General features: G+C 44.3%; 1 protein-coding gene across 1 annotated transcript in view; it reads left to right on the top strand.

Moving 5' to 3' along the window:
- The window catches only part of RERG (RAS like estrogen regulated growth inhibitor), a 163,300-nt gene that overhangs the window by 5,544 nt on the left and 133,223 nt on the right, over positions 1-24,533 (top strand). Inside the window, exon 2 of the mRNA XM_058191444.1 lies at positions 13,383-13,562. Coding sequence (XP_058047427.1) covers positions 13,502-13,562 — 61 coding nt within the window. The 5' untranslated portion in view covers positions 13,383-13,501. The remainder of the gene's footprint in view (positions 1-13,382; positions 13,563-24,533) is intronic.

The raw sequence follows: 24,533 nt of genomic DNA, 5'->3' as shown, positions 1-24,533 counted from the left end.
CTTATGACCACTGTAGCATCCCCATGGTCACATGATCAAAGTCCAGATGCTTGACAACTGGTTCATATTTATGACGGTTGCAGGTCCTGGAGGGGGGAAATCATGTGATCCCCTTTTTTTTTTTTTTTTTTTTTTTTTCAAAAAAGTTTTTATTGGTCAAAAAAGATTTATACAAATACATATCAGGTATGGTAAATTTTCATTTTTCTTATACAAGATAAGAATTTTGCTCAGATTTTAAACACATACAACAGCCATATGGCAAGCAGGTAACACGAAGTAGCTAAGTTTACAAATCTTACATACGCAATAAAGAAGGGTCAAGAATAAACAGAATATCATACAGAAGAGAATAAGGAAAACCAACACAATACCAAATATCTTTGTCACTTCCTAGTTTTGGATCCCAGAACTCTGGGTCCACCCTGACCCAACCCCAGGGCCGCAACAGCGGCAGCCGCCTCCGCCCCATGGTCTATAACCTCCCCTTCTTCAATTCCTGGGTCATCTAATTCCAGGAGGGCTTTGTGTTCCTCCACGTAGGCCGCAGCCTCCGCAATTGTACTAATTTTTTTCGTAATGCCCTCCCGGAAAATCATCAATCCCTCTGGCATCAGCCATCTGAAGCCTACTCCCTTCTGGTACAATTTGCTTGACAAAAAGTAATATTTCTTTCTCATTTCACGTACCTGTCTGGGAATCTGCCTCAGAATGGCTATCTCCCTGCCCCTATAAGTCAGTGCCCCACTCCTATGTTTTCTAAGAATTTCATCTCTCGTCTCTCTTCTCACAAATTTGACATGAACCTCTCTGGGAACTGCATGCGTGCGTGCATATTGTGAATTAACTCTATAAACTCGATCCACATCCCAATTCATAAAATCAACACCTCTCCCAAGAAATTCTCCCAACAATTTAGTCACAACATCTCTCAAATCTTCTTGGTCCACTTCTTCCAAATTTTGAAACCTAAGGAAATAAGACATTTTATCCATCTGTGGTCAAGCACAGCATTGCCTGTCGTCTCCTCTCTTTTCTGCACTGCCCGCATCTCACCCTCAGACCCTCCACTTTCTGCTTGTTTTCTGCTGAGACTTGTTGAGTATCCTTTAAATCCTTTTGGATAGTCACAATTTCTGCTCTTATTTCCGTTTGGCCTCTTTGCAAATCATCCAGTTTCTTGTCCATATTGGATAACTTTTCCAGAATTCTCTCCATCTCTCCAGCAGTTGGTCTCTGACCTTTTGCCATTTAAAAAATTTTCAAAATCCTCAGGCAAGCACAGTATCCTTGTAATTTCCTCCGGATCCACCAGGGGGCACTCACAGGAGCAACGAGTCCAGAGTACAGTTAGTCAACCAGGAAGCCGAAGGGAAGTGATGTCATCAAGATTCTCATAGTGAAGGCGGAAGCTGGACGCCACCATTGTTCCCCAGAGGGAGGGGGGGCCTCAAACCCTCCCTCCTAAATTTCTCCATCACCTCTTCTCTCCAGAGCTCCACAAAACCGGTAATCTTCTTATTTTAAGTTCTCCTCTCTCCAGAATGACTCGTGCTCCTTCCAGCCGCAGGGGAGAAAAACCCCCCCGCACTCCGGAGCACTCCACTCGCGTTTACCGATATCCCCTTCCCTTCTCCATTCCTCAATTCTTCTCCGTTCCCTGTTCACCACCAGGCTGCTGCAGTTATAAATCCAAAGCCCCGGTGTCACCGGGCACAGCGGCCCAGGCGACGACCAAAGTAATGGCCGTGGCCTGTGGCCTCCGAACCCCGCCGAGCCTAGGACGCGCCAGCATCGGTCCCCCCAGTCCTGTATGTCGGCTGGGAGGCCCCTGGCGGGCCGTCCGTGCGGCAGGTGTCCTTTTCGGAACACCTGGCCCCTAGGGGCCTCGGCGGCGGCCGGATTCGGGCACTGGAGGCAGGAGAAGCGCCTCCAGACGACCGTTGCCACTGGACACCGGAAGTCGTCTCTCATGTGATCCCCTTTTGCGACCTTCTGACAAGCAAAGCCCATGGGGGAAGCCAGATTCACTTAACAACCGTGTTACTATCTTAACAAATGCAATGATTCACTTAACGATCGTGGCAAGAAAAATCATAAAATGGGGCAAAGTCAACTTCACAAATGTTCCACCTAGCAACATAAATTTTGGCCTGGTCGTAACTCGAGGACTACCTGTACAGACACGCAGAGATAGAGATAGAGATATTCCATTTATTGCAAGTACGGCACAGGCAGTCCTCAATTTATGACTAGTCCTCAATTTATGACTAGACCTTCAAAGTTACGATGGGTCTGGAAAAAGTGACTTACAACTTGGTTTGTGCACTCATGACCGTTGCAGCATCTCCACAGTCATGTGATCAAAAAAATTCATTTAACGAGATAGATAAATTGCCCCAATCCATTATAATATCTTTTTTTTGAGGGGTGGGGGGAGGATTATATTGTACAAGGGAAAGAATTTCCCCTAGCTCATTGATAAAGAGGTTGAAGAGCCTAGAGCCCAGGAGAAAGTTCCTTCAGTCCTGTGCGCTAAGCCAGCGGTCACCAACTTTTGGTGGTCCGCAGAAAAATTATTTGCATTTTTTATATTGCACTAAATTGGAGGTCCTCAAACTACAGCCCCTGGGACAGATACGTGCAATGAATTTATGTGTTGCTGCAGAGAGTCTCCCCCTTCGGGGTCTTTTTGTGTGGATCAGAGGGGGGGCAGAAATTCCGACTTGGGGTCTGCTTCAGCTACTGGTGTGGGGCTTTGGGCAAAGGCTGGAGGGAACTGCCACTGGTGGCAAAGAGCCGGAGGACCTTGTTCCAGTGGGACTGCAATCATGGCCTGGAACTGGCTGACCATCTCAGCCCACTGAGCCTCCAGGCACCGGTACCTGGCCTTGCACTCCTGCAGGTCTTCCCTCTGCTTGGAAAGCCTATGCTCCTAGTCCTCAGTAAGATGCTTCTACTGGGCCTCCTTCTCGGCCAGATCCAATTTGAACTGAGCTGTTTTGCCAACTCTTTCTCTTAGCTCCAACTGCTGCTTCCTGTTGGGGCCCTAAGGAGCCCGGGTGGGGAGGGAAGGGGCGAATAGAGGCTAACAAGGCACCCTCGATATGAGTGACATTGAGTTGATCACGCCCACCCAGCCAGTCCTTAGGCAGATCATATTAGTGATCTACGGGATTTAAAATTATGAATTTAGTGGTCCCTGAGGTCTGAAAGGTTGGTGACCCCTGATCTAAGCTTTGAGGGAGCCAGGAGGCAGGCTGGCTAGGGCGATGGGCAGGCACTGGAAGCACAGACAGGCGGTGTGTGTGTGTGTGTGTGTGTGTGTGTTACTCCCAAGGAATGGGGAAAAAAATGGAAGAAGTGACTTGTGACCTTTCTTGCCAGCTTCCCCACTGACTTTGCAGGAAGCCAGCAGGGATGCAAATGGTGATCACATAAATGGTTTGCTGTGATGTTGTAATTGTGAGCTGCATACTCAAGTGTCTGGATCCCGATCACATGACTGTGGGGACCCCCTGGCACAGCTGCAGCTTTGCGGACCCGTCACAAGCCCCCCCTCATTCAGCGCCATCAGAATTTGGAACGGTCCAACTGACCAACTGGTCGTAAGTCAAGGACTGCCTGTACCATTTTGTGAAGAACATCATAAGCGACTTTTGTATCTGGAAAAATAAGCTCCCCACAATAGTAGGACTTCCGTTTTTTTGTCGTTTTATTCATGCCTAACTTCTTTCTACAGGATTTTCATGTTTTCTGTGTTCCGTAAACTAGAAAGAAACATTGTAATAGATGAAAAACACGAAGATACAGGATACACAATAATAGAGTCAGAAGGGAACTTGGAGGTCTTCTAGTCTAATTTACCATTTCAGACAAGTGTCTATCCAGTCTCTTCTTAACTTGGGAAGTAAGGAGAAAAGGAATAAATGGAGATCCAGCAGCAGTCACAACCAGGGGTGAAATTCAGCAGGTTCTGACAGGTTCTGAAGAACCGGTAGCGGAAATTTTGAGTAGTTCAGAGAACCGCCAAATGCTACCTCTGGCTGGCCCCAGAGTGGGGTGGGAATGGGGATTTTGCAGTATCCTTCCCCTGGAGTGGGGTGGGAATGGAGATTTTGCAATATCCTTCCCCTGCCATGCCAACCAAGCCCCGCACACAGAACTGGTAGGGAAAATTTTTGAATTTTACCCCTGGTCACAACCAAAATCAGCATTGCAAAATAAGACAGATAGGTTAAGTTCTATGAAAGCTTAGATTTTTGAAAGCTACAGGTACAGTAGTCCTCTGGTTAGGAGTATTCGTTTAGTGACCACTCAGAGTTACAGTGGGGATGAATGATGAGACTTGTAACTGATTTTTGGAGCTCAGACCATTACAGCATTCCTGTGGTCATGTGCTCTGTACTGAGATACTCTGTACTGAGACACTCTGTACTCAGTATCCAGCTTGCAATTAACAATGTCAAATGGGGGAAGCAAAGTCAATGGGGAAGCCAGCAGGAAGTCAAAAGTTGCTCCCGTTGCTTTTTTGCCCGCCCACATTCTGTGGCACCCGTCAACAGCCCCCCTGCCCACATGCAGCACCATACACCCCTTCTTGTGCACCTTAGCATCTGCACCTAGCACCTACCTGCCTGTCCATATCATCTGCCCACATGTAGCTTTTACCTTCAGCTCTCTCCCACCAGCCTGCTTGCTTAGATTTCCTGCCTCTTCCCCTATGTGATTATGACCGCATCATAATCACATACCATAATCATCATATCCACAAGAGGTCCTCACTTAATGACTCACATAGCCCGGGGCTTACAATGGCAACCGGGACTGTGGGGATTTCCATCACTAAGCAATTTAGTTGTACGATGTCATTCTTTACAATCACATCGCTTAGCAACAGGAATTCTGGTCCCAATCGTGTTATAACCCAATGATTACTTGTACTTGTTGCTATATTACATTTCCACCCAAAGAAACACAAGGATTAATATTTCCTGTGGCAAAAGGGGGAAAAATACACCCCCCAAATTGTTTTTGTTACTCAGAATGTCTGTGTAATATCCCTGCCTTTTCTACTAGCTCTGTTCATTTTGAGTAAGTTGTAGCCTTCCAGTACTGCTGTATTAATCGTGAGTAACATTCCACCAAATATCAGTGATAATCATCACATCGGATTTGTCTTCCTGAGTTCAGATCTCTATTCTCTATCTTTATTTCTCATGATCTATGGGTTGAGCTAGAATTTTCTGAGATTCCAAGTAGATCCATCTGCGGACCTTGTTTTGGTAGCTTTCCAGTGAAACTCCTGAATCTTAGTTTCCACCACTTCTGCTTGCCCTCAGTCTTGGCTGCACATTGACTTCTGACCCTTTGTTCCTGTTTAACACCCTACTGAGGGATCCTCTCCAGTCTGTAAGATGTAGCTTACCATATTTTTCGGAATATAACATGCACCTTCCCCCCCCCTAAAAGTGGGTGAAAATTTAGGTGCGTCTTATAGACCAAATACGGGTGTTTTTTGCCTCCTGACCCCTCTGTGTGTCAGATTTTCACACTCCCTGGCCCTCAGAAACACTTTGCAGTACTCCGCATGGCCCATTTTTGCTAAAAACAGGCCCAATTTTGGGCTCCAAAGCCCTCCGCACATTGCATTTTTGCTCTCCTCAGCCCCCAGAAGCACTCTGCAGGCCAAAAATGGTGCATTTTTGGCAAAAATGGGGCATGCGGAGCACTGCAGAGTGCTTCGGGGGGCCTGGGATGGCAAAAATTCAATGCATGGAGGCCAAAAACTATTTTTTTTTGCTTGTTTTCCTCCTGTAAATTTAGCTGCGTCTTATATTCCGGTTCGTCTTATAGTCCAATGCGTCATATACTCTGAAAAATATGATATTTCTCAAAATGAACCTTTCTTGAAAGCAGCCAGCTGCTGAGTTCTAGAATGCAGTTTTCTTTCCTTACACCACAACACACAGGGAAGACTTATTCTCCAAAGCACCTGAGGACAGGACAAGAAGCACTGGGCCGAAGCTCCTTAAAGAGAGATCCAACTGGGAACTAAAGAAAAAAAATCTTGACAGTGAGAATGATTAATCCGTGGAATGACTTACCTCTCTGAGTTCTGGGTGCTTCATCGCTGGTGTTGTGGTCCGCCAGCAGCCTGTGGATCTGGTAACTGAGTCAGACAGCGATGAGGCTGAGGAAGAGCATGGACCAGTCCTGGAGGCTGGGGAAGGCCTGGATGAGGGCTCGGCGTCGGAGGCAAAGGTGGGGCCAGGGCCATCGGGGAGTGATGTGTGGACTCCAGAGCCTCCAGAGGTTGACAGTAGTGAGGCAGAGGAACAGGAGGAGCCTGTTCCTAATGCACGCATGAGAAGAGCTGCCAGAAGGCAAGAGCAGCTAAAGCAAAGAGGACGACTCGGGAGTAGGGCCAAGAGATGATGGGCCCCTCACATAAGGCTTAAATGACCAGCAATGGAGTTTGGATTCTTTGCTGGAAAACAATCTTGATAGTTTTGTCTTGCTGCATTTGTTTCGTAGCGATGTCTTCTGAACTTTTGCCAAGAAAGGCCTTTGGCAGTTTGCCTAATTGGACCAAGGTTGGTGATAGGACTGAAGAATTGTGTTGGGAGGAATTTGCTTAATTTAGTTGGACTAGGCTGAGAATGTTTTAACAAAGTTTGTTTTTATACTGACTGAGTTTCCTACTACCTACTTAGGCCTGGGTCACAACAGCTGGAGGTTTTTCAAGAAAAGATTGGACAACCCTTTGTCCAGGATGATATAAGGTCTCCTGTCTTGGGCAAGTAGTTGGAATAGAAGATCTCCAAGGTCCCTTGCAGCCCTATGATTCTGATTCTTCAGTTGGAAGGATTGCTGGCAAAACTATTTATACATAAATTATGAAAATCAATGAACAGACTTAAAATAACCCAGCGTCCTGCTGGTTCAAGTGCTGAAACAAAAGAGGTTGTTGTGAGTGGGATAGGGAGAAAACAGGAAAATAATATATTCCTACCTGCTTGGAAATGCTGCAAAAAGCTTTGCTGGCTGAGGAATTCTGGGAGTTGAAGTCCACAAGTCTTAAAGTTGCCATGGTTGGAGACCCCTGCTCCATAGGATCCATTGCTTTATGAAGAATTTTCTTTTTGGTCTTTGGGAAAATTTGAGAGAAAAAGGGCATTGTTGCAACAGTCTTGCTTTTGCCAAAATTGGTGAGGCAGTGATATGGAAGATAGCAGAGCAGTTAAAAAGGACCCTACCTCTCTGGAATAAGAAAAGAACAAATTGGATGCTTTTGAGTTTACTAAGTTACAATTAAGTCCAGCATTAATTAAGTCCAGCATTTAGAGTAGTTAATTCTCTACTCTGTCTTTGGAATTTTGAAGAAAAATGGTGGTTCTCTCACAAAATGCCTTTCAGTGGGAAAAGGTTGATAGTTCACAAAATGGTGGCAGTGATGAACAGGACCGATCAAATGATGCCCATTTACCAAAAATGAAAGAGCTGAGGTTGAACTATAACACCAGCTACCAAGCTGCTGGGTGCTAATCCAGTTTAACTCTTCCTATATTTTTTGCTATATACAAGGTGGCGCCATGGTGGCACAGTGGTTAGAAAGCAGTACTGCAGGCTACCTCTGCTGACTGCCGGCTGCCGGCACTTTGAGTCTCATCAGCTCATGGTTGATTCAGCCTTCCATCTTTCTGAGGTGGGTAAAATGAGGACCCAGATTGTTGGGGGCAATATGTTGACTCTGTAAAACAGCTTAGAAGGCTGTAAAACACTATGAAGTGGTATATAAGTCTAAGTGCTATTGCTATATATTAAACGATATAAAGGGATGATAGTATAGAAGCAATAGTACTTATAGACTTATATACTGCTTCACAGTGCTTTCCAGCCCTCTCTAAGTGATTTACTGAGTCAGCCTATTTGCCCCCAACAATCTAGGTCCTCATTTTACCCACCTCAGAAGGATGGAAGGCTGAGTCAACCTTGAGCCTGGTGAGATTCGATCTGCCAAACTGCTGGCAGCTGGTGATCAGCAGAAGTAGCCTGCAGCACCGCACTCTAACCACTGCGCCACTGCGGCTCTTTCATATACTGCCTGCAGGCTTTCTAGTCCTCTCATTTTAATTTTCCCCCCAGGTTTTTTTCGTAGGTGGGTGTGGCTGACAGTGACAGTGACTGATAATGATAGGTCATGCCCATGGCAGCCATTTACAGTATAGCATGATCTGGCTTCTTCTAAGCCCTTCCCTATATTACAATGGGAATGTGTGAGAGAAATAGATTTAAGCTCAATGTTAACCGCTCCAATTTTGATTGCAGAAAATATGACTTCAGTAACAGAGTTGTTAATGCCTGGAATACACTACCTGACTCTGTGGTCTCTTCCCAAAATCCCAAAAGCTTCAACCAAAAACTGTCTACCATTGACCTCACCCCATTCCTAAGAGGTCTGTAAGGGGCGTGCATAAGAGCACAAGCGTGCTTACTGTTCCTGTCCTATTATTTCCTTTTGTTATATCCAATTAATATAGTTATTACATACTCATACTTATATATATGCTTATATATTGTATAGTTATTTTATTTATTTATTTATTTATTTATTTGATTTTTATACCGCCCTTCTCCCGAAGGACTCAGGGCGGTGTACAGGCAAGATAAAACAATACAATATACAGATTAAAATACCATTTAAAAAACTTATTTAAATTAGCCTAAAATTAAAAAATTTCCATACTAAAAACCCCGTTTAAAAATTGATAAAGGATAAAATTCAATTTAAGACAGCCCAGCAAATAAAAGATCGTCTTCAGTTCGCGACGGAATGTCCGAAGGTCAGGTATTTGGCGTAAACCCGGGGGAAGTTCGTTCCAGAGTGTGGGAGCCCCCACAGAGAAGGACCTTCCCCTGGGGGCCGCCAGCCGACATTGCTTGGCGGACGGCACCCTGAGAAGTCCCTCTCTGTGAGAGCGTACAGGTCGGTGGGAGGCATGTGATAACAGCAGGCGGTCCCGTAAGTACCCAGGCCCTAAGCCATGGAGCGCTTTAAAGGTCGTAACCAGCACCTTAAAGCGCACTCGAAAGGCCACAGGCAGCCAGTGCAGTCTGCGCAGGAGCGATGTTATATGGGAGCTACGCGGAGCTCCCTCTATCACCCGCGCAGCTGCATTCTGGACTAACTGAAGCCTCCGAGTGCACTTCAAGGGGAGCCCCATGTAGAGAGCATTACAATAATCCAGGCGAGAGGTAACGAGCGCATGAGTGACCGTGCACAAGGCATCCCGATCAAGGAAGGGGCGCAACTGCCGAACCAGGCGAACCTGGTGGAAGGCCCCCCTGGAGACGACCGTCAAATGATCTTCAAACGACAGCCGTTCATCCAGGAGGACACCTAAGTTGCGCACCCTATCCTTTGGGGCCAATAACTCGCCTCCAACAGTCAGCCGCGGCTGCAGCTGACTGAATCGGGGTGCCGGCATCCACAGCCACTCCGTCTTGGAGGGATTAAGCTTGAGCCTAATTACATGCTTATGCTTATATATACTGTGTGACAAATAAAAAAAAGAAAAAGAAAGAAAGAATGCACTAATGTGGGAATGGAGCTTCCTCACATTTTCCTAGTTTACTCAAAACTGTCACAGGCTAACATATTAGACCAGAGGTGTCCGAGGGGTATTTGTGTAAAGAAAGGTCAAGATTGTAGCCATAACCATAAGATCAAAGACTTTTTACATGTGTTGAAGGCTTTGGTTGTCTAGTTGAGGTTATCATCTTGACTTTTTTTTTTTGTGACAAAGAAACCTCCACAGAGACTCCTGTCTTGGACTATTGACTACTGCAATGTGCCCTCCATGGGGCTGCTCTTGAAGACCACCTGCAAGCTTCAACTGGCCCAGAATGTGGTGGCATGAGCAGTGATGAGTATGCTTTGTTCAGGTAGTCTCCAAAAACTGGACACCATTGAATGGAAAAAGCCAAAAAGCTTCCAAAGGTAGCAGTTTCATATCATTAAAAAAAAAAGGACATATATCAAACCTCTTTTTATTTATTTGTTAAATTTATTTGCTGCCGATCTCCCTTTGGGGCTACTCTAGGCAGCTTACAGTAATAAAAAGGAAGAAAAATGAAAGACATGTAAACCAGGGGTAAAATGCTCCCGGATCGAACTGGATCGCGCGATCCGGTAGTGATCATGGCCGGTAGTTTGGTGATCCGGTAGTGAAGCTCCACCCACCTACCCAGGTGTCATTACTTCCTGCCTTTAAAAGGTAAAAAAAAGGCTTTGACAATCACATGCCACAGCTGTGATCATCAGAGCCTTTTTTTATCTTTTAAAAGCATTTTTTACAACCTATTGCCCAAATAAGTTGTAAAAAATGCTTTTGAAAGGCAAAAAAAGGCTCCGAGAATCACAGCTGTGGCGCGCAAACGTCGGAGCCTGTTTTTATGAGGGTGGGAGTGGGGGGAATCCATTTCTGCTCCCAGCAGGCTTCTCTGAAGCCTGCTAGGCAAAAAACGGGGGGTGAAGGTTCATTTTTGAGAGAGAGAGAGAGAGAGAAAGAAAGGAGGGAGGGAGGCAGGGAAGGAAGAGAGGAAGGGAGGAAGGAAGGAGGAGAGGAAGGAAGGAGTACAAACCTGGCACTAGATGCAGCAAAAAAATTTAGATTTCACCCCTGAAGTGTAAAACAGTAGAACGATAAAGTAAACAATAGCAAAGGAACACAACAAGAATAAATACATCAATGTGTCGTATCTTTTCCCCTGGGTTAAGAGGCATAACGATCTTGGATTCAGCGTCAATGAACAGGGAATCATTTCTCTGTGCCCCAGACTCGTATATTTCTGGATCATAATATCTCCATCCGACAGATGGGGAAGAATTAGATGGGGAGGGGGGTAAGCTCTGTGCTCCTTCAAGGGAGCACATTTTCAACCAAACATTTCCAGCTTTCTCCAATCCTGCCTTCTGCATCTGATGCTGATTATCCAAAAAGCTTCTGAATACCTTTAGTGCAAAACTTTGTTTAGGAGAAATGTCAAGATAGCTTCATTTCCCCCACTAGTCGAGCTTTTAAAGTAATTCCTGCTGACTAATAAAAAGAGGGTTATTGTAAACTCTGGGTTTTTTTCCCAGTGCTTTGCCAAAGGTTTCATGTATCTTTCATACATGAAGCAATTTCAGATAATGCTTCAAAAGTTACTGTTCAAGGCCAGATGCTGGGAACAATCACTGAAGCTGTCTTGGCCCGCTGAACAATGGAAAAGTGGAGTTTTAAAAAAAGAAATAGCAGTACTATAAGTTGAACCTTGATGCATCTGGATACTTTATTCGGTTATGTAGTTATACACTAAAAGCAAATCTCTCCAAATGTAGAAAATGAATATTTTATAGGGAGCAAATAAAACTTTTAGGTCATTCTTTCCTTACTGTTGAAAGGCTTAAAAAAAAGTCCTTTGAAAGTAGAACACCCCTACGTTAAACATTCCCAGTGGTGGGATCCTACTGGTTTTACGACTGATGCGGTTGCTTTGCGCATGCCCATGCACTTCGAGCGTGCCCGCGCCAGAAGCACGCTACACGCATGTGCACAATTGAATGAAAAATCACCTTCTGCGTTAGTGCTAGGGAATTAAAACAGCTGAGATGTGGCAATCCACTCTGCCACGCTAATCAGCTGCAAAGTTATAGGTACGTAAAGCGCAAGGGCAGGTGGGCTAATAGTTGGAGCTACTGGTCCGGCCGAACCGGTCTAAATCGGTAGAATTCCCCCTCAGAAACAAGGCAAACTTAGTCTGTCGATTAAAAAAAAAATAGTGCCCATGTTTTGAAGGTTTTCCCAAATCTCTGCATAAATGTTGTGGTGAGCACAGCAATAGCACTTGATGTATATATCATTCCATAATACTTTACAACACACTCTCCGAGAAGTTTACGGAGTCAGCATATTGCCCCCAACAATCTGGGTCCTCATTTAACTGACTTTGGAAGGATGGAAAGCTTGAGCCTGTCACGATCGAACTATTCACTGTGGGCAGAGTTTGCCTGCAATTACTGCATTCTAATTACCGTGCCACCGCAGTTCCAGGACTTCAACTCATACCTTTCCAGTGCAAATTGCGGCTGCTGCTGTTGAAAATGATGGTTCATTAAATTTATATGCCATCCAATTTCCAGCAACTCTGGCTATTTACAAATTATTAAAAAAAAAAAAAGCCACCAGGAAAGACATTAAAAATGTCAAGAAATGGAGAGAACTGATGGCAGGATAACAAAGCAGGTGTCAGGTGTGAAAATTTTCACACACTCTGCTGTTCTGACCCAGCCTTCGCAAGTCGTGATAAGATGTTTACTCACGAGTAAAACAGCCCCCTTCTAACAACAGGGCAATAACAGTCTTTTATTCACATGGATAAACAAAAAAATCAAACGTAATTTGTTGTAGTCCCAACAAAGCTGGGTTTAGTCAAGAAATCTGAATTTCTTGCTGTATACTAGAAATGAACAGTTGTCTGCGACCACCAGCCACACCCAAGCCCCTCCTATTTATTTCCCAGCCAGGGAGGGGCTGGTTATTGTCTGCATCTGCCTCTCCCTGAGAACCGGCTTACTGTTTTCCTTTGCTCTCCTCTCTTTTCTTCTCTGCACATATGCGCATCTGGGGTGGGCCCCATCTGTTCATCCCCCTCACTCAGCTCAGGCCCCAACTCTGCCTCTATCTCTGATCCTGCTTCCTCATCAGAGCCTTCCAAAGGCTCCAAAGCTGGCCCAAGTCCTCCCTCAACCTCTTCCTCCTCTGACTCTGCAGCTAGCTCGGGCCACAACCTCTGCTAGAGAGACATTCCCTGAAGGTGAACGTGACTCCAGCATGAGTCCAAAAGCTCAGAAGACAAAACGTCTGGTCCCAGTGTCTGACCCAGTTTGGATCCTGCAATACTGTGCCTTGACGTAACAGTAATAGTAACAGAGTTTGGAAGGGACCTTGGAGGTCTTCTAGTCCAACCCCCTGCTTGTGCAGGAGACCTGTACTAGGGATTCGAACCGCCGAACTCCCGACCTTTCTGATTGACAAGTCCAGTGTCTTAGCCAATGAGCTGTCCAGCCAGGCTATGATATATGATGGTGTGGTTCACAGAACATGTTATGGCAATATGCGGAAGGACAGATCGGTCGCCCCATTTTATCTGGATCTTTTGGTATTATGGAAACTCAGCCACTGTGTGCTCAATGCAGATGACAGTACAGTAACTGGTTTAAAGGAGTTTCTGACGTGCTATGAAGGTAGCAATCAAAAAATTGCCTAGAGTCGAGAGTATCCGCTTCCTTCCCCTTATGAGCTCTTTAATTCTCCTTGGTGGGTCTTTTCTCACAGCTCTCCTCGGAAAACGTGATGATACGATGAGGTTGAAGGCTGGGCTGGGAAAGTCATCCTTTGATTCAGTTCGGACACATCAGTGACGAAGCCCCCAGCCTGCGGTGTGTCCCTTTGCCATGGCTAAGAGCGCGGAGGTAAAACTGGCCATCTTTGGCCGAGCTGGAGTAGGAAAGTCAGGTAAGTTTCTTTTTTTCCTCCTTGGTTTGTCACCTGCAAATCACTGGAGTTTATTCAGTCAGTGTCATTAAAAAACAAGTTGGGATTTAGGCCAGGGGTCTCCAACTTTGGTCCCTTTAAGACTTGTGGACTTCAACTCCCAGAGTCCCTCAGCCAGCAAAGCTGGCTGAAGAACTCTGGGAGTTGAAGTCCACAAGTCTTAAAGGGACCAAGATTGGAGACCCCTGATTTAGGCAGCGATGGGATTCAAAATAATTTAACAACCGGGTCTCTGCTCTAATGACCGGTTGTGTGGGCGTGGCCTTGGTGGGTGTGGCCAGGGGGTATGACAGGCAGCACTTGGCCTCCTGCACCCACCTGGGAGGAAAAATGGGGCCAGCAACAATTTAACTACCAGTTCGCCTGAACCGGCCTGAACTGGCCCGAACCGGCCCAAACCGGCTGAATCCCACCACTGGATTTAGGTTTTGTCTATGGAGATCCTTAGTCATCCAGATTGTGGTTTGGTGGGGTCTTTTCTGCAAGTGAACTAAAGAAGCTTCTTGGATGAGAAGTAAAACATCTTCAAGGAAAAAGAAGGGAAGTCCAGTTGCCTCTTGAAAAAGCACCTTTGGGGTTTAGATTGTCCATTATCGTTGAGGTTACCGAATCTCTATTTGCCACTGAATTACCTGCTAATGTCAGGTAGGCATTGTGAATAACTTTTTACGAATTGGTAGCATTTCCGACTATTCTCCCCTCGGTGAAAATGACCAGTTTGATGTGTTGGTATGAAGCACCAGGCTAGAAACCATCAGACTGTGAGCCAGCTGGATGACCTTGGGCCAGTTCCTATCTCTCTCAGCACGAAGAAAGCCAAGGCAAAAAAAAAAACTTCTGAAAACTTGTCAAAGTTTTCACAGAGTGAAAGCACAGAGTGGTTGAGGAAGAGGAGTGGAGGTGGAAGGAGAAAGAGGGAAGGAGGGGGAATAATCAGATTTGTTTCTAGCACCTGTAAAGTTGTAGAAAAATCAGTGCAATACCATCTAGCCATGCAATTTTGAGCATGCAGTTTTAATACCTACATTCTAGTACAAAAAATATAATTGTGTTACAGTATATAACTTCCTTCCTACAGAGGCTGTTGCAAATCAAGGTATATATTAGCGGAATAAGGTTATTCAAGCAATCTGTGGTTTTTCATATGTACCAGGCATGAAAAGAAATGCTCTGGGTGGCATTTGTTTTAATTCCTATATTACAGGAAAGGTGGGGTACCCCCATCCTGGGGCACTCCTTCCAAAGAGTAATAATCCAGATCGCTACGAGCATCAACCCACCCGCCCTCTCCTGAAAAGTGCATGAATCCAGTTTGCCCCGCTAAGTACTTCTCTTTTATTGTAGCATGTTAGTGGCACCGCAGAGAACTAAAATGCTTCCCTTGATGAGGACCGTGCGAATTTCTGAAAAGACCTGATTTTGTAGCAATTTCCTGTATTCAGAGCATTGTCACTTTAGGGGAGAATCTGGTTTGCCAGAAAAAGGCATTCGTCTCTCCCATGGCTTGCTTCCCTGTAAAATCACATATAATTTTTGCTAATTTAGGCCTTCTGGTAGTAGTAGAAATTGTTCCAAGCCAAAGAATATTGAGGGAGAGTTAAAAGGCAAAAGAGTAGCTGAAATAAAAAAGAAAAGGGAGACATCCTACAGCAGCAAGAGCTGCCTCTGAAAAATGCATTTCTGTGTTACCCCCAGAACACGCCCCATTACTTCCAGTTTAAGGACCACAGAGTGTATGGGCAAAGTTACCCAGTGAGCAGGGGTAAAATGCTCCCGGTTCGGACCGGATCACCCAATCTGGTAGCAATGGCAGCAGGTGGTTTGGAGAACCGGTAGCAAAAATCCCTGCTCCCCCGCATGCCCAGCTGAGCCGCGTGATCATCAGAGGTTTTTTTTTTACTTTTAAAAGCATTTTTTCTTCAGCCGAAAAAATGCTTTTAAAAGTAAAAAAAAAGCCTCTGGTGATCGCGTGGCTCAGCTGGGATTCTCAGAGGCTTTTAAAAACAAGAAAAAATGCTTTTAAAAGCCTCTGACGATCCCAGCTGAGTTGCCTGATCATAATATAAAGGCAAAAAAAATGCTTTTAAAAGGAAAAAAAGGCTCTGACGATCAGGCAACTCAGCTGGGATCATCAGAGCCTTTTAAAAGCATTTTTTTTACAACCTCTTCGGCCGAAGAATTTTCATCTTTTCCTACTGACACTCTCAGTAGAGTCTATTTTTCTTAAAGAGGCTGGATGCTTGCTCTGAGAGCAGAATATATGTAAATTACTCAGTCAGCACTCGGTGATGTAATCAGGGATGAGCTCCTGGGGGTTCTGCAGGGTTCAGGCGATCCTCTGGCCAAGGATCATCAGGGTTCAGTGAACCCCCAAATGCCACCCCTGGCTGTCACCCCCGCCCCACCCTGCCCTGCCCCTCCCGCCCTGCCCCTTCCCTCCCAGGAGTCCCCATTCATCATTCCAGGTAAGTACTGGGGCCGCGCAGAGTGTCTGGGAGGGCAAAAAACGGGCCTACCGGAGGTTTCGGAAGTCCGGAAACAGGCCTGTTTCCAGCCTCCGGAGGGCCTCCAGACTCCAGGGGAAGCAGTTTTTGCCCTTCCTGGAGGTTCGAGGAAAGCCTCCGGAGCCTGGGGAGGGTGAAACACCCCCCCCCCATAATGGTGCAGGCAGCCGGCTAGGCCACACCAACCATGGCCATACCCACCCAACAACAGAGCAGCGAACCCGTTGATAAAAGATCTGAAGCCCACCCCTGGATGTAATGGTATGTGAAAATGGCCTTGGGAGACAGGAGGAAGAGCCACAGAGTAGCAATGGGGATATGGCAAATGTCTCAGGAGGAACCCTTCTTGTTTTCTTGGACTTGTAAAGGTGTGTATATGTGTGTGTGTGGGAAGAGTGGTATTTTTAAACTTGCAAAATCTTGCTAGTGTAACTTTAAAGTAAGATGGATAGGTAGTACTCCTGAGTGTTCTTCTTGTCTGAACTACCTCACAAGGCTCTCAGGGAAGTAGCTTGGATTCAAAAAGATTGATCACGGATGGTCTGCATTTTTTCTGATCTATAAAGATGGGAAGACCATTCCTTACGATTTATATTGATATGGTTTCTTGATTGCTTATTTGTACCCTATGACTATCATTAAGTGTTGTACCATGATGAAGGTATCTTTTATGTACATGAGAGCAAATGCACCAAGAAAAATTCCTTGTGTGTCCAATCACACTTGGCCAATAAAAACTTCTATTCTATTCTGTTCTATTCTATTCTATTCTGTTCTATTCTATTCTGTAAAATTGCCAGAAAGAAAGCATATCCCTCACAATTACTTCTGGAATTGTGGTTTGTGCTGAATATATTATGCTGCCATCCTGGCCAGACAGTTGAAAGTAATATTAACTGAAAAGTTTGCCAAGGACCTGAAGGAGTCTGTGATCAAACACATAACAAAGGAGGCAATGCATGGTTCCCAGAAGTTCATAACAAGAGTTTTATTATGATATATGCTCTTCTGTTGCTTCTGTTTCCCTCCACCCACCCACCCACCCAGCAGGCAAATGTGAGGATTAAACTGTGGGTGTGCATCCATTTTGGATAATATCCGGATACTGAGCCAAGTTAGAATATATCAAAAGCAAGGCTGGGTGTTCTTGAAAATGAGTTTTTCCTAAAGTAAAACAGCTGGTCCCAAATCCTTAAAACTACTTTGGAGCGCTGTAGGGTATCCAGACTGCTAGAGATGCCTTCAGCTAGACCAGGGACTCCAACCTTGGCAACTTTAAGCCTGGAGGACTTCAACTCCCAGGGAATTCTGGGAGTTGAAGTCCTCCAGACTTAAAGTTGCCAAGATTGGAGACCCCTGAGCTAGACGAAAGTATAGGAAAAGAAAACCTGAACCATTGAAAAGTGATGGAGAATAAGTGCAGTGGTGTTTCTCAACCTTACCAACTTTAAGATGTGAGGATCTAAACTCCTCAAATACTTTCTTTTATTCTCAACAGGGTTGAGAAATATTGAGGTACAGTGATATTTGGTAGGGGATGGGCTCTGCTTGCAAGTCATTTTGGAGACGGCAGCCTTTTCATTCCTCTCTGCAAATCAATTTGTAAGGAAGTCACCTCCCCGAATGTAAAAGTCTAGGAAATTAATTCTGCCTCCTTGAAAATGGCTGGAGGGAGGAAGAATTCTTGTCTTCATCAAAGACTCTTGAAAACACGTTTGGATAATCGGCTTGGTGGAGCGGGAGATCAAAATCAGATGAGGTGGGGGGGGAAATGAAATAAAATGCAGCTTTCAGTCCAACTATTTTCATTTTTTTTTATCTTATAGCCCTGTGACAGTGAACCTATGGCATGTGTGCCAGAGGTGGCATGCTGAGCCTTCTTTGTGGCCATTGCCAACTGCTCTTTCTGGTTCCATCGCACACCAGCGCGCCAGCCAGCTAGTTGGAGCGCATGCACGCACTAGAACCCAGAAGAGAGCAGTTGGCTGGAGCGCAAGCACATGATGGAACTCGGAAGAGCAGCTGGCTGCCATGCGCATGCGTATTGGCCAGTTGCTCTCTTCCGGGTTCTGGTGCAACAACTGGTCCTCACACTAAGACCAGCTGACTGGCACGGATGTGCGCATGACGGAACTCGGAAGAGCAGCTGGCTGCCATACGCATGCTCACCGGCCAGCTACTCTCTTCCGGGTTCCAGCGCTCTGGTGCACGTGCTCCAGTTTTGGCACTCGGTGCCGAAAACGTTAGCCACACTGTTATAGCCCCATCAAATATTACAATCAAAGAAATGAGACCCTTATGGGTAGGATGTGTTTTCCTCAATCTCCAGTCTTCTATCAGGATCTAGGAGTTCGAGAGTTCTGTGCAGTATCTTAGCTCTTCCTAACATTGGACCCTTCTGGACAGACAGTTCTGATGTTGCTCCTGGGGTTTTTGGAGCCATTCTCCCAATTTAAGAGTCATAACTCCAAGAGTTCCTGCCATCCCTGGGATCACTTTGGCCTTTGCTTTCCACATGCTCTCTCGTTCTTCCTTCAGGCCCTGGTACTCTCCAGTTTCTGTCACTTGGCACCCACTAGATCTTACACTACTGCTGTCTTCTGTCATCAAAATATAAAACAAAATGAAATAAAGATAGTGAGATATTAAGAAGTGGGGCGGGGAGAGGAAGAGAGAAGTGTGGGGTAAAGGGAAAAAAGAGGAAAAAAAGCATTAACTTCCAATAATTTTCAGTGCATTAGAACAGGGGTCTCCAACCTTGGCCACTTTAAGCCTGGAGGACTTCAACTCCCAGAATTCCCCAGCCAGCTTTGCTTCAAAGCTGGGAGTTGAAGTCCTCCAGGCTTAAAGTGGCCAAGGTTGGAGACCCCTGCACTAGAATAAAGGCCTCAACATTTTACGTTGCATATTTAATATATACTGACTATTTCTGTAACAACAAGCGTATCTAATCAGTGAATCCCAAAGTCCAAATGAATGCAATTCTTGGGATGAAAAAGGATTGTTTTCTCCATGCTATGTTAGACCTGTTTATTTCTCCACTTTCTATTGAAAAATCAAGCAAAACTCAATCCAAAGTTATGGTGTACACAAAGTCAGGATCTTTCTTAAGTATTGTTCTCTTCAATACTGCATCCCCTCCCTTTGCTTTAAGGCTGCTCATAACACATTTGAAGGCAGGTTATGGTTTTAGAGTTGTAGGATTTGGGTGGGTGGGGGTGTCACAATATAAGAAAATGAATGAAATCTGGATTGCTTTCCCAGAAGGCATTTTGTAAAACAAAAGGAAGGGAACATTTAAATCAACAATTGACTTGAAATGGTATATTCATGCACTTCACACAACCAACACACATTTATAACATTACAGGATTCCACAATCACAGGATTGCCGTTTGTGTGCTTTGCAATTGGCCTGGGATAAGCAGAGTTCATGATGAATGTGGAAGTAAAATCATAAATCACAGCTATGGCTTTAATGACCAGAGTTATTCACTTAATGACAAAAGCAGAAGTGTGGTTGCAACTCTGTTGCAGTCATGTGGCTTTCCACTTAATAGTAACCGCAGTGCTTACTGACAAAGTTACCAGTCCCAGTTGTGGTCACTAAGCTAGAACTACCAGTAAAATTACCTGAAAAGCAGGGGTGAAATGCTCCTGGTTTGGATCGGATCACCCGATCCGTTAACAATGGCAGCAGGTCGTTCGGAGAACCAGTAGCAAAAATCCCTGTCCGTCCGTCCCCCGCCCCAGTTGAGCTGCGAGATCATCAGAGGTTGTTTTTTACTTTTAAAAGCATCTTTTCTACAAGCTCTTGGCGATCAGGCAATTTAGCTGGGATTGTCAGAACCCTTTAATAGCTTTTTCCTCTGGCGATCCCAGCTGAGTTGCCTGATCATCACAGGCTTTTAAAAGCATCTTTTCTACAAGCTCTTGGCGATCAGGCAATTTAGCTGGGATTGTCAGAACCCTTTAAAAGCATCTTTTCTACAAGCTCTTGGCGATCAGGCAATTTAGCTGGGATCGTCAGAACCCTTTTAAAGCATTTTTTCTTCTGGCGATCCCAGCTGGGTTGCCTGATCATCACAGGCTTTTAAAAGCATCTTTTCTACAACCTCTTGGCGATCAGGCAATTTAGCTGGGATTGTCAGAACCCTTTAAAAGCATCTTTTCTACAAGCTCTTGGCGATCAGGCAATTTAGCTGGGATTGTCAGAACCCTTTAAAGGCATTTTGTAAAACAAAAGGAAGGGAACATTTAAATCAACAATTGACTTGAAATGGTACATACTGTATGCATCAGGACCATTAGCATACAATGCCTGTAAAGGTAAAGGTTCCCCTTGCACATATGTGCTAGTCATTGCCGACTCTAGGGGGCGGTGCTCATCTCCGTTTCAAAGCCGAAGAGCCAGCGCTGTCCGAAGACATCTCCGTGGTCATGTGGCCGGCATGACTCAACGCCAAAGGCGCACGGAACGCTGTTACCTTCCCACCAAAGGTGGTCCTTATTTTTTCTACTTGCATTTTTACGTGCTTTCGAAACTGCTAGGTTGGCAGAAGCTGGGACAAGTAATGGGAGCTCACCCCGTTACACGGAAGCACTAGGGATTCGAACCGCTGAGCTGCCGACCTTTCGATCAACAAGCTCAATGTCCTAGTCCCTGAGCCATAAGTGCTCCTTTCCCCCCCCCCCCCAGTTTTCCCTTCCTGGCTTTGATTATTAGGGAGATGAAGGCTAAAACACAATGAATGGTTGCAGGAACTGGGTATGTCTAGCCTAACAAAGAGAAGGACAAGAGGTGACATGATAGCAGTCTTCCAATATTTGAGGGGCTGCCACAAAGAAAAGGGGGGTCAAGCTATTCTCCAAACCACCTGAAGGCAGAATAAGAAGCAAGAGATGGAAACTTATCAAAGAGAGCTCCAACCTAGAATTAAGGAGAAATTTCCGGACAGCGAGAACTATGAATCAGTGGAACAGTTTGCCTCCAAAAGTTGTGGGTGCTCCATCACTAGAGGTTTTTAAGAAGAGGTTTAAAAGAGTGTCTGAAATGGTATATTCATGCACTTCACACAACCAACACACATTTATAACATTACAGGATTCCACAATCACAGGATTGCCGTTTGTGTGCTTTGCAATTGGCCTGGGATAAGCAGAGTTCATGATGAATGTGGAAGTAAAATCATAAATCACAGCTATGGCTTTAATGACCAGAGTTATTCACTTAATGACAAAAGCAGAAGTGTGGTTGCAACTCTGTTGCAGTCATGTGGCTTTCCACTTAATAGTAACCGCAGTGCTTACTGACAAAGTTACCAGTCCCAGTTGTGGTCACTAAGCTAGAACTACCAGTAAAATTACCTGAAAAGCAGGGGTGAAATGCTCCTGGTTTGGATCGGATCACCCGATCCGTTAACAATGGCAGCAGGTCGTTCGGAGAACCAGTAGCAAAAATCCCTGTCCGTCCGTCCCCCGCCCCAGTTGAGCTGCGAGATCATCAGAGGTTGTTTTTTTTTTACTTTTAAAAGCATTTTTTCTTCAGCCGAAAACAGTAAAAAAAAAGCCTCTGATGATCATGCAGCTCAGCTGGGATCGTCAGAACCCTTTAAAAGCATCTTTTCTACAAGCTCTTCGGCGATCAGGCAATTTAGCTGGGATTGTCAGAACCCTTTAATAGCTTTTTTCCCTCTGGCGATCCCAGCTGAGTTGCCTGATCATCACAGGCTTTTAAAAGCATGTTTTTTACAACCTCTTGGGCCGAAGAGATTGTAGAAAAAATGCTTTTAACAGTAAAAAAAAAAAACTTGGCCATGCCCACCCAGTCACATTATCCCCCCCACCAAGCCACACCTACAGAACCGGTAATAAGAAATTTTACATTTCACCCCTGCTGAAAAGGGTCTTTGAATGAATTGGATTTTCATGAACTTGCCTTCTAGAAGCCAAAAATAATGGAGATGGTGAATTCTGTTCCACCAGAGTGGGGAGTGAAAGTTGTGTCCTGAAATAATATTTATTATTGTTATTTCACTATTATTTCAGAATTTATTGTAACACTTAATCTTGTGTTAGCCAATAATTATATTATTGCTAGCGGCTCTGTCATTGGGAAGTACTGTAAATACACTCCATCTATTAATCAAGGGGCTTTTGCCATTAGTGTCATACATTCAGTCTAGTTAAACTGATTTATTAAGAGATAAAGGTAAAGGTTCCCCTCGCACATATGTGCTCATCTCCATTTCAAAGCCGAAGAACCAGCTCTGTCAGAAGACAACTCCGTGGTCATGTGGCCGGCATGACTAAATGCCAAAGGCGCACAGAACGCTGTCATCTTCCCACCAAAGGTGGCCCCCATTTTTCAACTTGCATTTTTTAACGTGCTTTCAAACTGCTGGGTTGGCAGAAGCTGGGACAAGTAACGGGATTTCATCCCATTATGTGGCACTAGGGATTCGAACCGCTGAACTGCCGACCTTTCAATCAACAAGCTCAGAGTCTTAACCACTGAGCCACCACATCCCAAGGAAATCGATTTATTACTCATGCCTAAACACAAGAATCTACTCAATTTATGTCAGCACTAGATTGCTGCTAGATAAGAGTTGGTGGACTTCAAGAGGGGTTGAACTTAGACTGCTTTTGAGAATAATGATTCCAGGCTGATTTCTCACTTGACTTTGCCTCCAGTCTTTGCCTGTCCTTATCCTACATCAAGCGGTAGCTTAGTGGATAAGATGCTGAGCTTGTCAATCGAAAGGTCGGCAGTTCAGCAGTTCGAATCCCTAGTGCCATGTAATGGGGTGAGCTCCCGTTACTTGTCCCAGCTTCTGCCAACCTAGCAGTTCGAAAGCATGTAAAAAGTGCAAGTAGAAAAATAGGGACCATCTTTGGTGGGAAGGTAACAGCGTTCCATGCGCCTTTGGCATTGAGTCATGCCAGCCACATGACCACAGAGACGTCTTTGGACAGAGCTGGCTCTTCGGCTTTGAAACGGACATGAGCACCGCCCCCTAGAGTTGGGAACGACTAGCACGTATGTGCGAGGGGAACCTTTACCTTTACCTACCTGCTCTAGTATGACCAATAAGAGCTTTTGTGCTGAAGGAAATGTAGCTGCTCTTTCCCCCTAAATGACACTTGCCTCTTTCATCATTTTGGCCCTCTTGAATCTTTTTAGTAAATTCAACCTTAGACTAATTCATTCCTTGGCAAAACTTAGCATGGGATAGTGTGGTACCATAATACAATGAAGAGCTTTGATTTGTGCGCTGGAGCATTTCCTTTGGTAATAAAGTGAAATCAGTGTTAATATTCTGCTTTTTAAATGGTCTTTTGCTTGGAAGAAGATTGTGGAGAGCAAATTTTAGGGAGTACTTGGGATTAAACTGGAAGCATGGAATTAAGCAACCACTGCTGTTGGCTGCCTTTTTACTATGGTTTTTGGCCAGAGATTTCACTTCCAAAATATAGAACTCAGCACTATTCATATTCATTTGATTCCAAGTGTTCCTAGTAATGCAGATAAATAGAAATGTATGCAAAATGATTCATCTTTATTATAGCTATTCACTTAATGGTTAAAATTTAGAATATGTTTTAATAAATTAAGAAAGAATGTATTTCTCCTTTTCATTTTTTCAGTAGTAATGTCTTTAAAAATTACAATTATAACAATAAAAACTAAACACAAATTAAAAGGCCCAAGGTTGACTCAGCCTTCCATCCTTTATAAGGTAGGTAAAATGAGGACCCAGATTGTTGGGGGCAATAAAGTTGACTTTGTATATAATTTACAAATGGATGAGACTATTGCTTAACACAGTGTAAGCCGCCCTGAGTCTTCAGAGAAGGGCGGGATATAAGTTCAAATAAAAAATAATAATATAAAGAAAATTAGAAGATGCAAAAAAAGAAAAACATGGAAAGAAATAGAAAAATAGAAAAGAAAGAAAAAAGAAAAGAAAAAGAAAAGAAAAATATAATAAAGAAAAAGAAAATAAAATATATAAAGAAATTACTTCCTCCTTCATCACAACTAGCAAAAACAATTTTAGTAAGTTATCACCTTATCTTAAAATGCAACGAATTATCTCTTCTTCCTATATCCCACCTCTTATCTATAAACAAATCCTTAAAGTAATTTCATTTCAGTTGTGATGTTAGCAAAAGTCCATTAAGGGCTACCAGAAACAAAAACATATTTATTTTAACCTTAGTCAAATGAACTAACTTTATATTCCCCCCCCCTTTTTTTACTTCTAACAATCTTGATCTTTAGTCCATTCAAATAATGTCCTAGAAGTTGCTTTCTTTTTATTTATTTCCTTTATCCCTTCTCACAAAATTATTCAAAGCTTTAACAAAACTGCTTTGTAAATGTAATATAGGAAAATTATTTTACTTTTAAATCAGTCTCACT

The sequence above is a fragment of the Ahaetulla prasina genome, chromosome 7 (genome assembly GCF_028640845.1).
Source record: "Ahaetulla prasina isolate Xishuangbanna chromosome 7, ASM2864084v1, whole genome shotgun sequence".
NCBI classification, from domain to species: Eukaryota; Metazoa; Chordata; class Lepidosauria; order Squamata; family Colubridae; genus Ahaetulla; species Ahaetulla prasina.
This window is presented reverse-complemented; position numbering and strand designations above follow the sequence as displayed.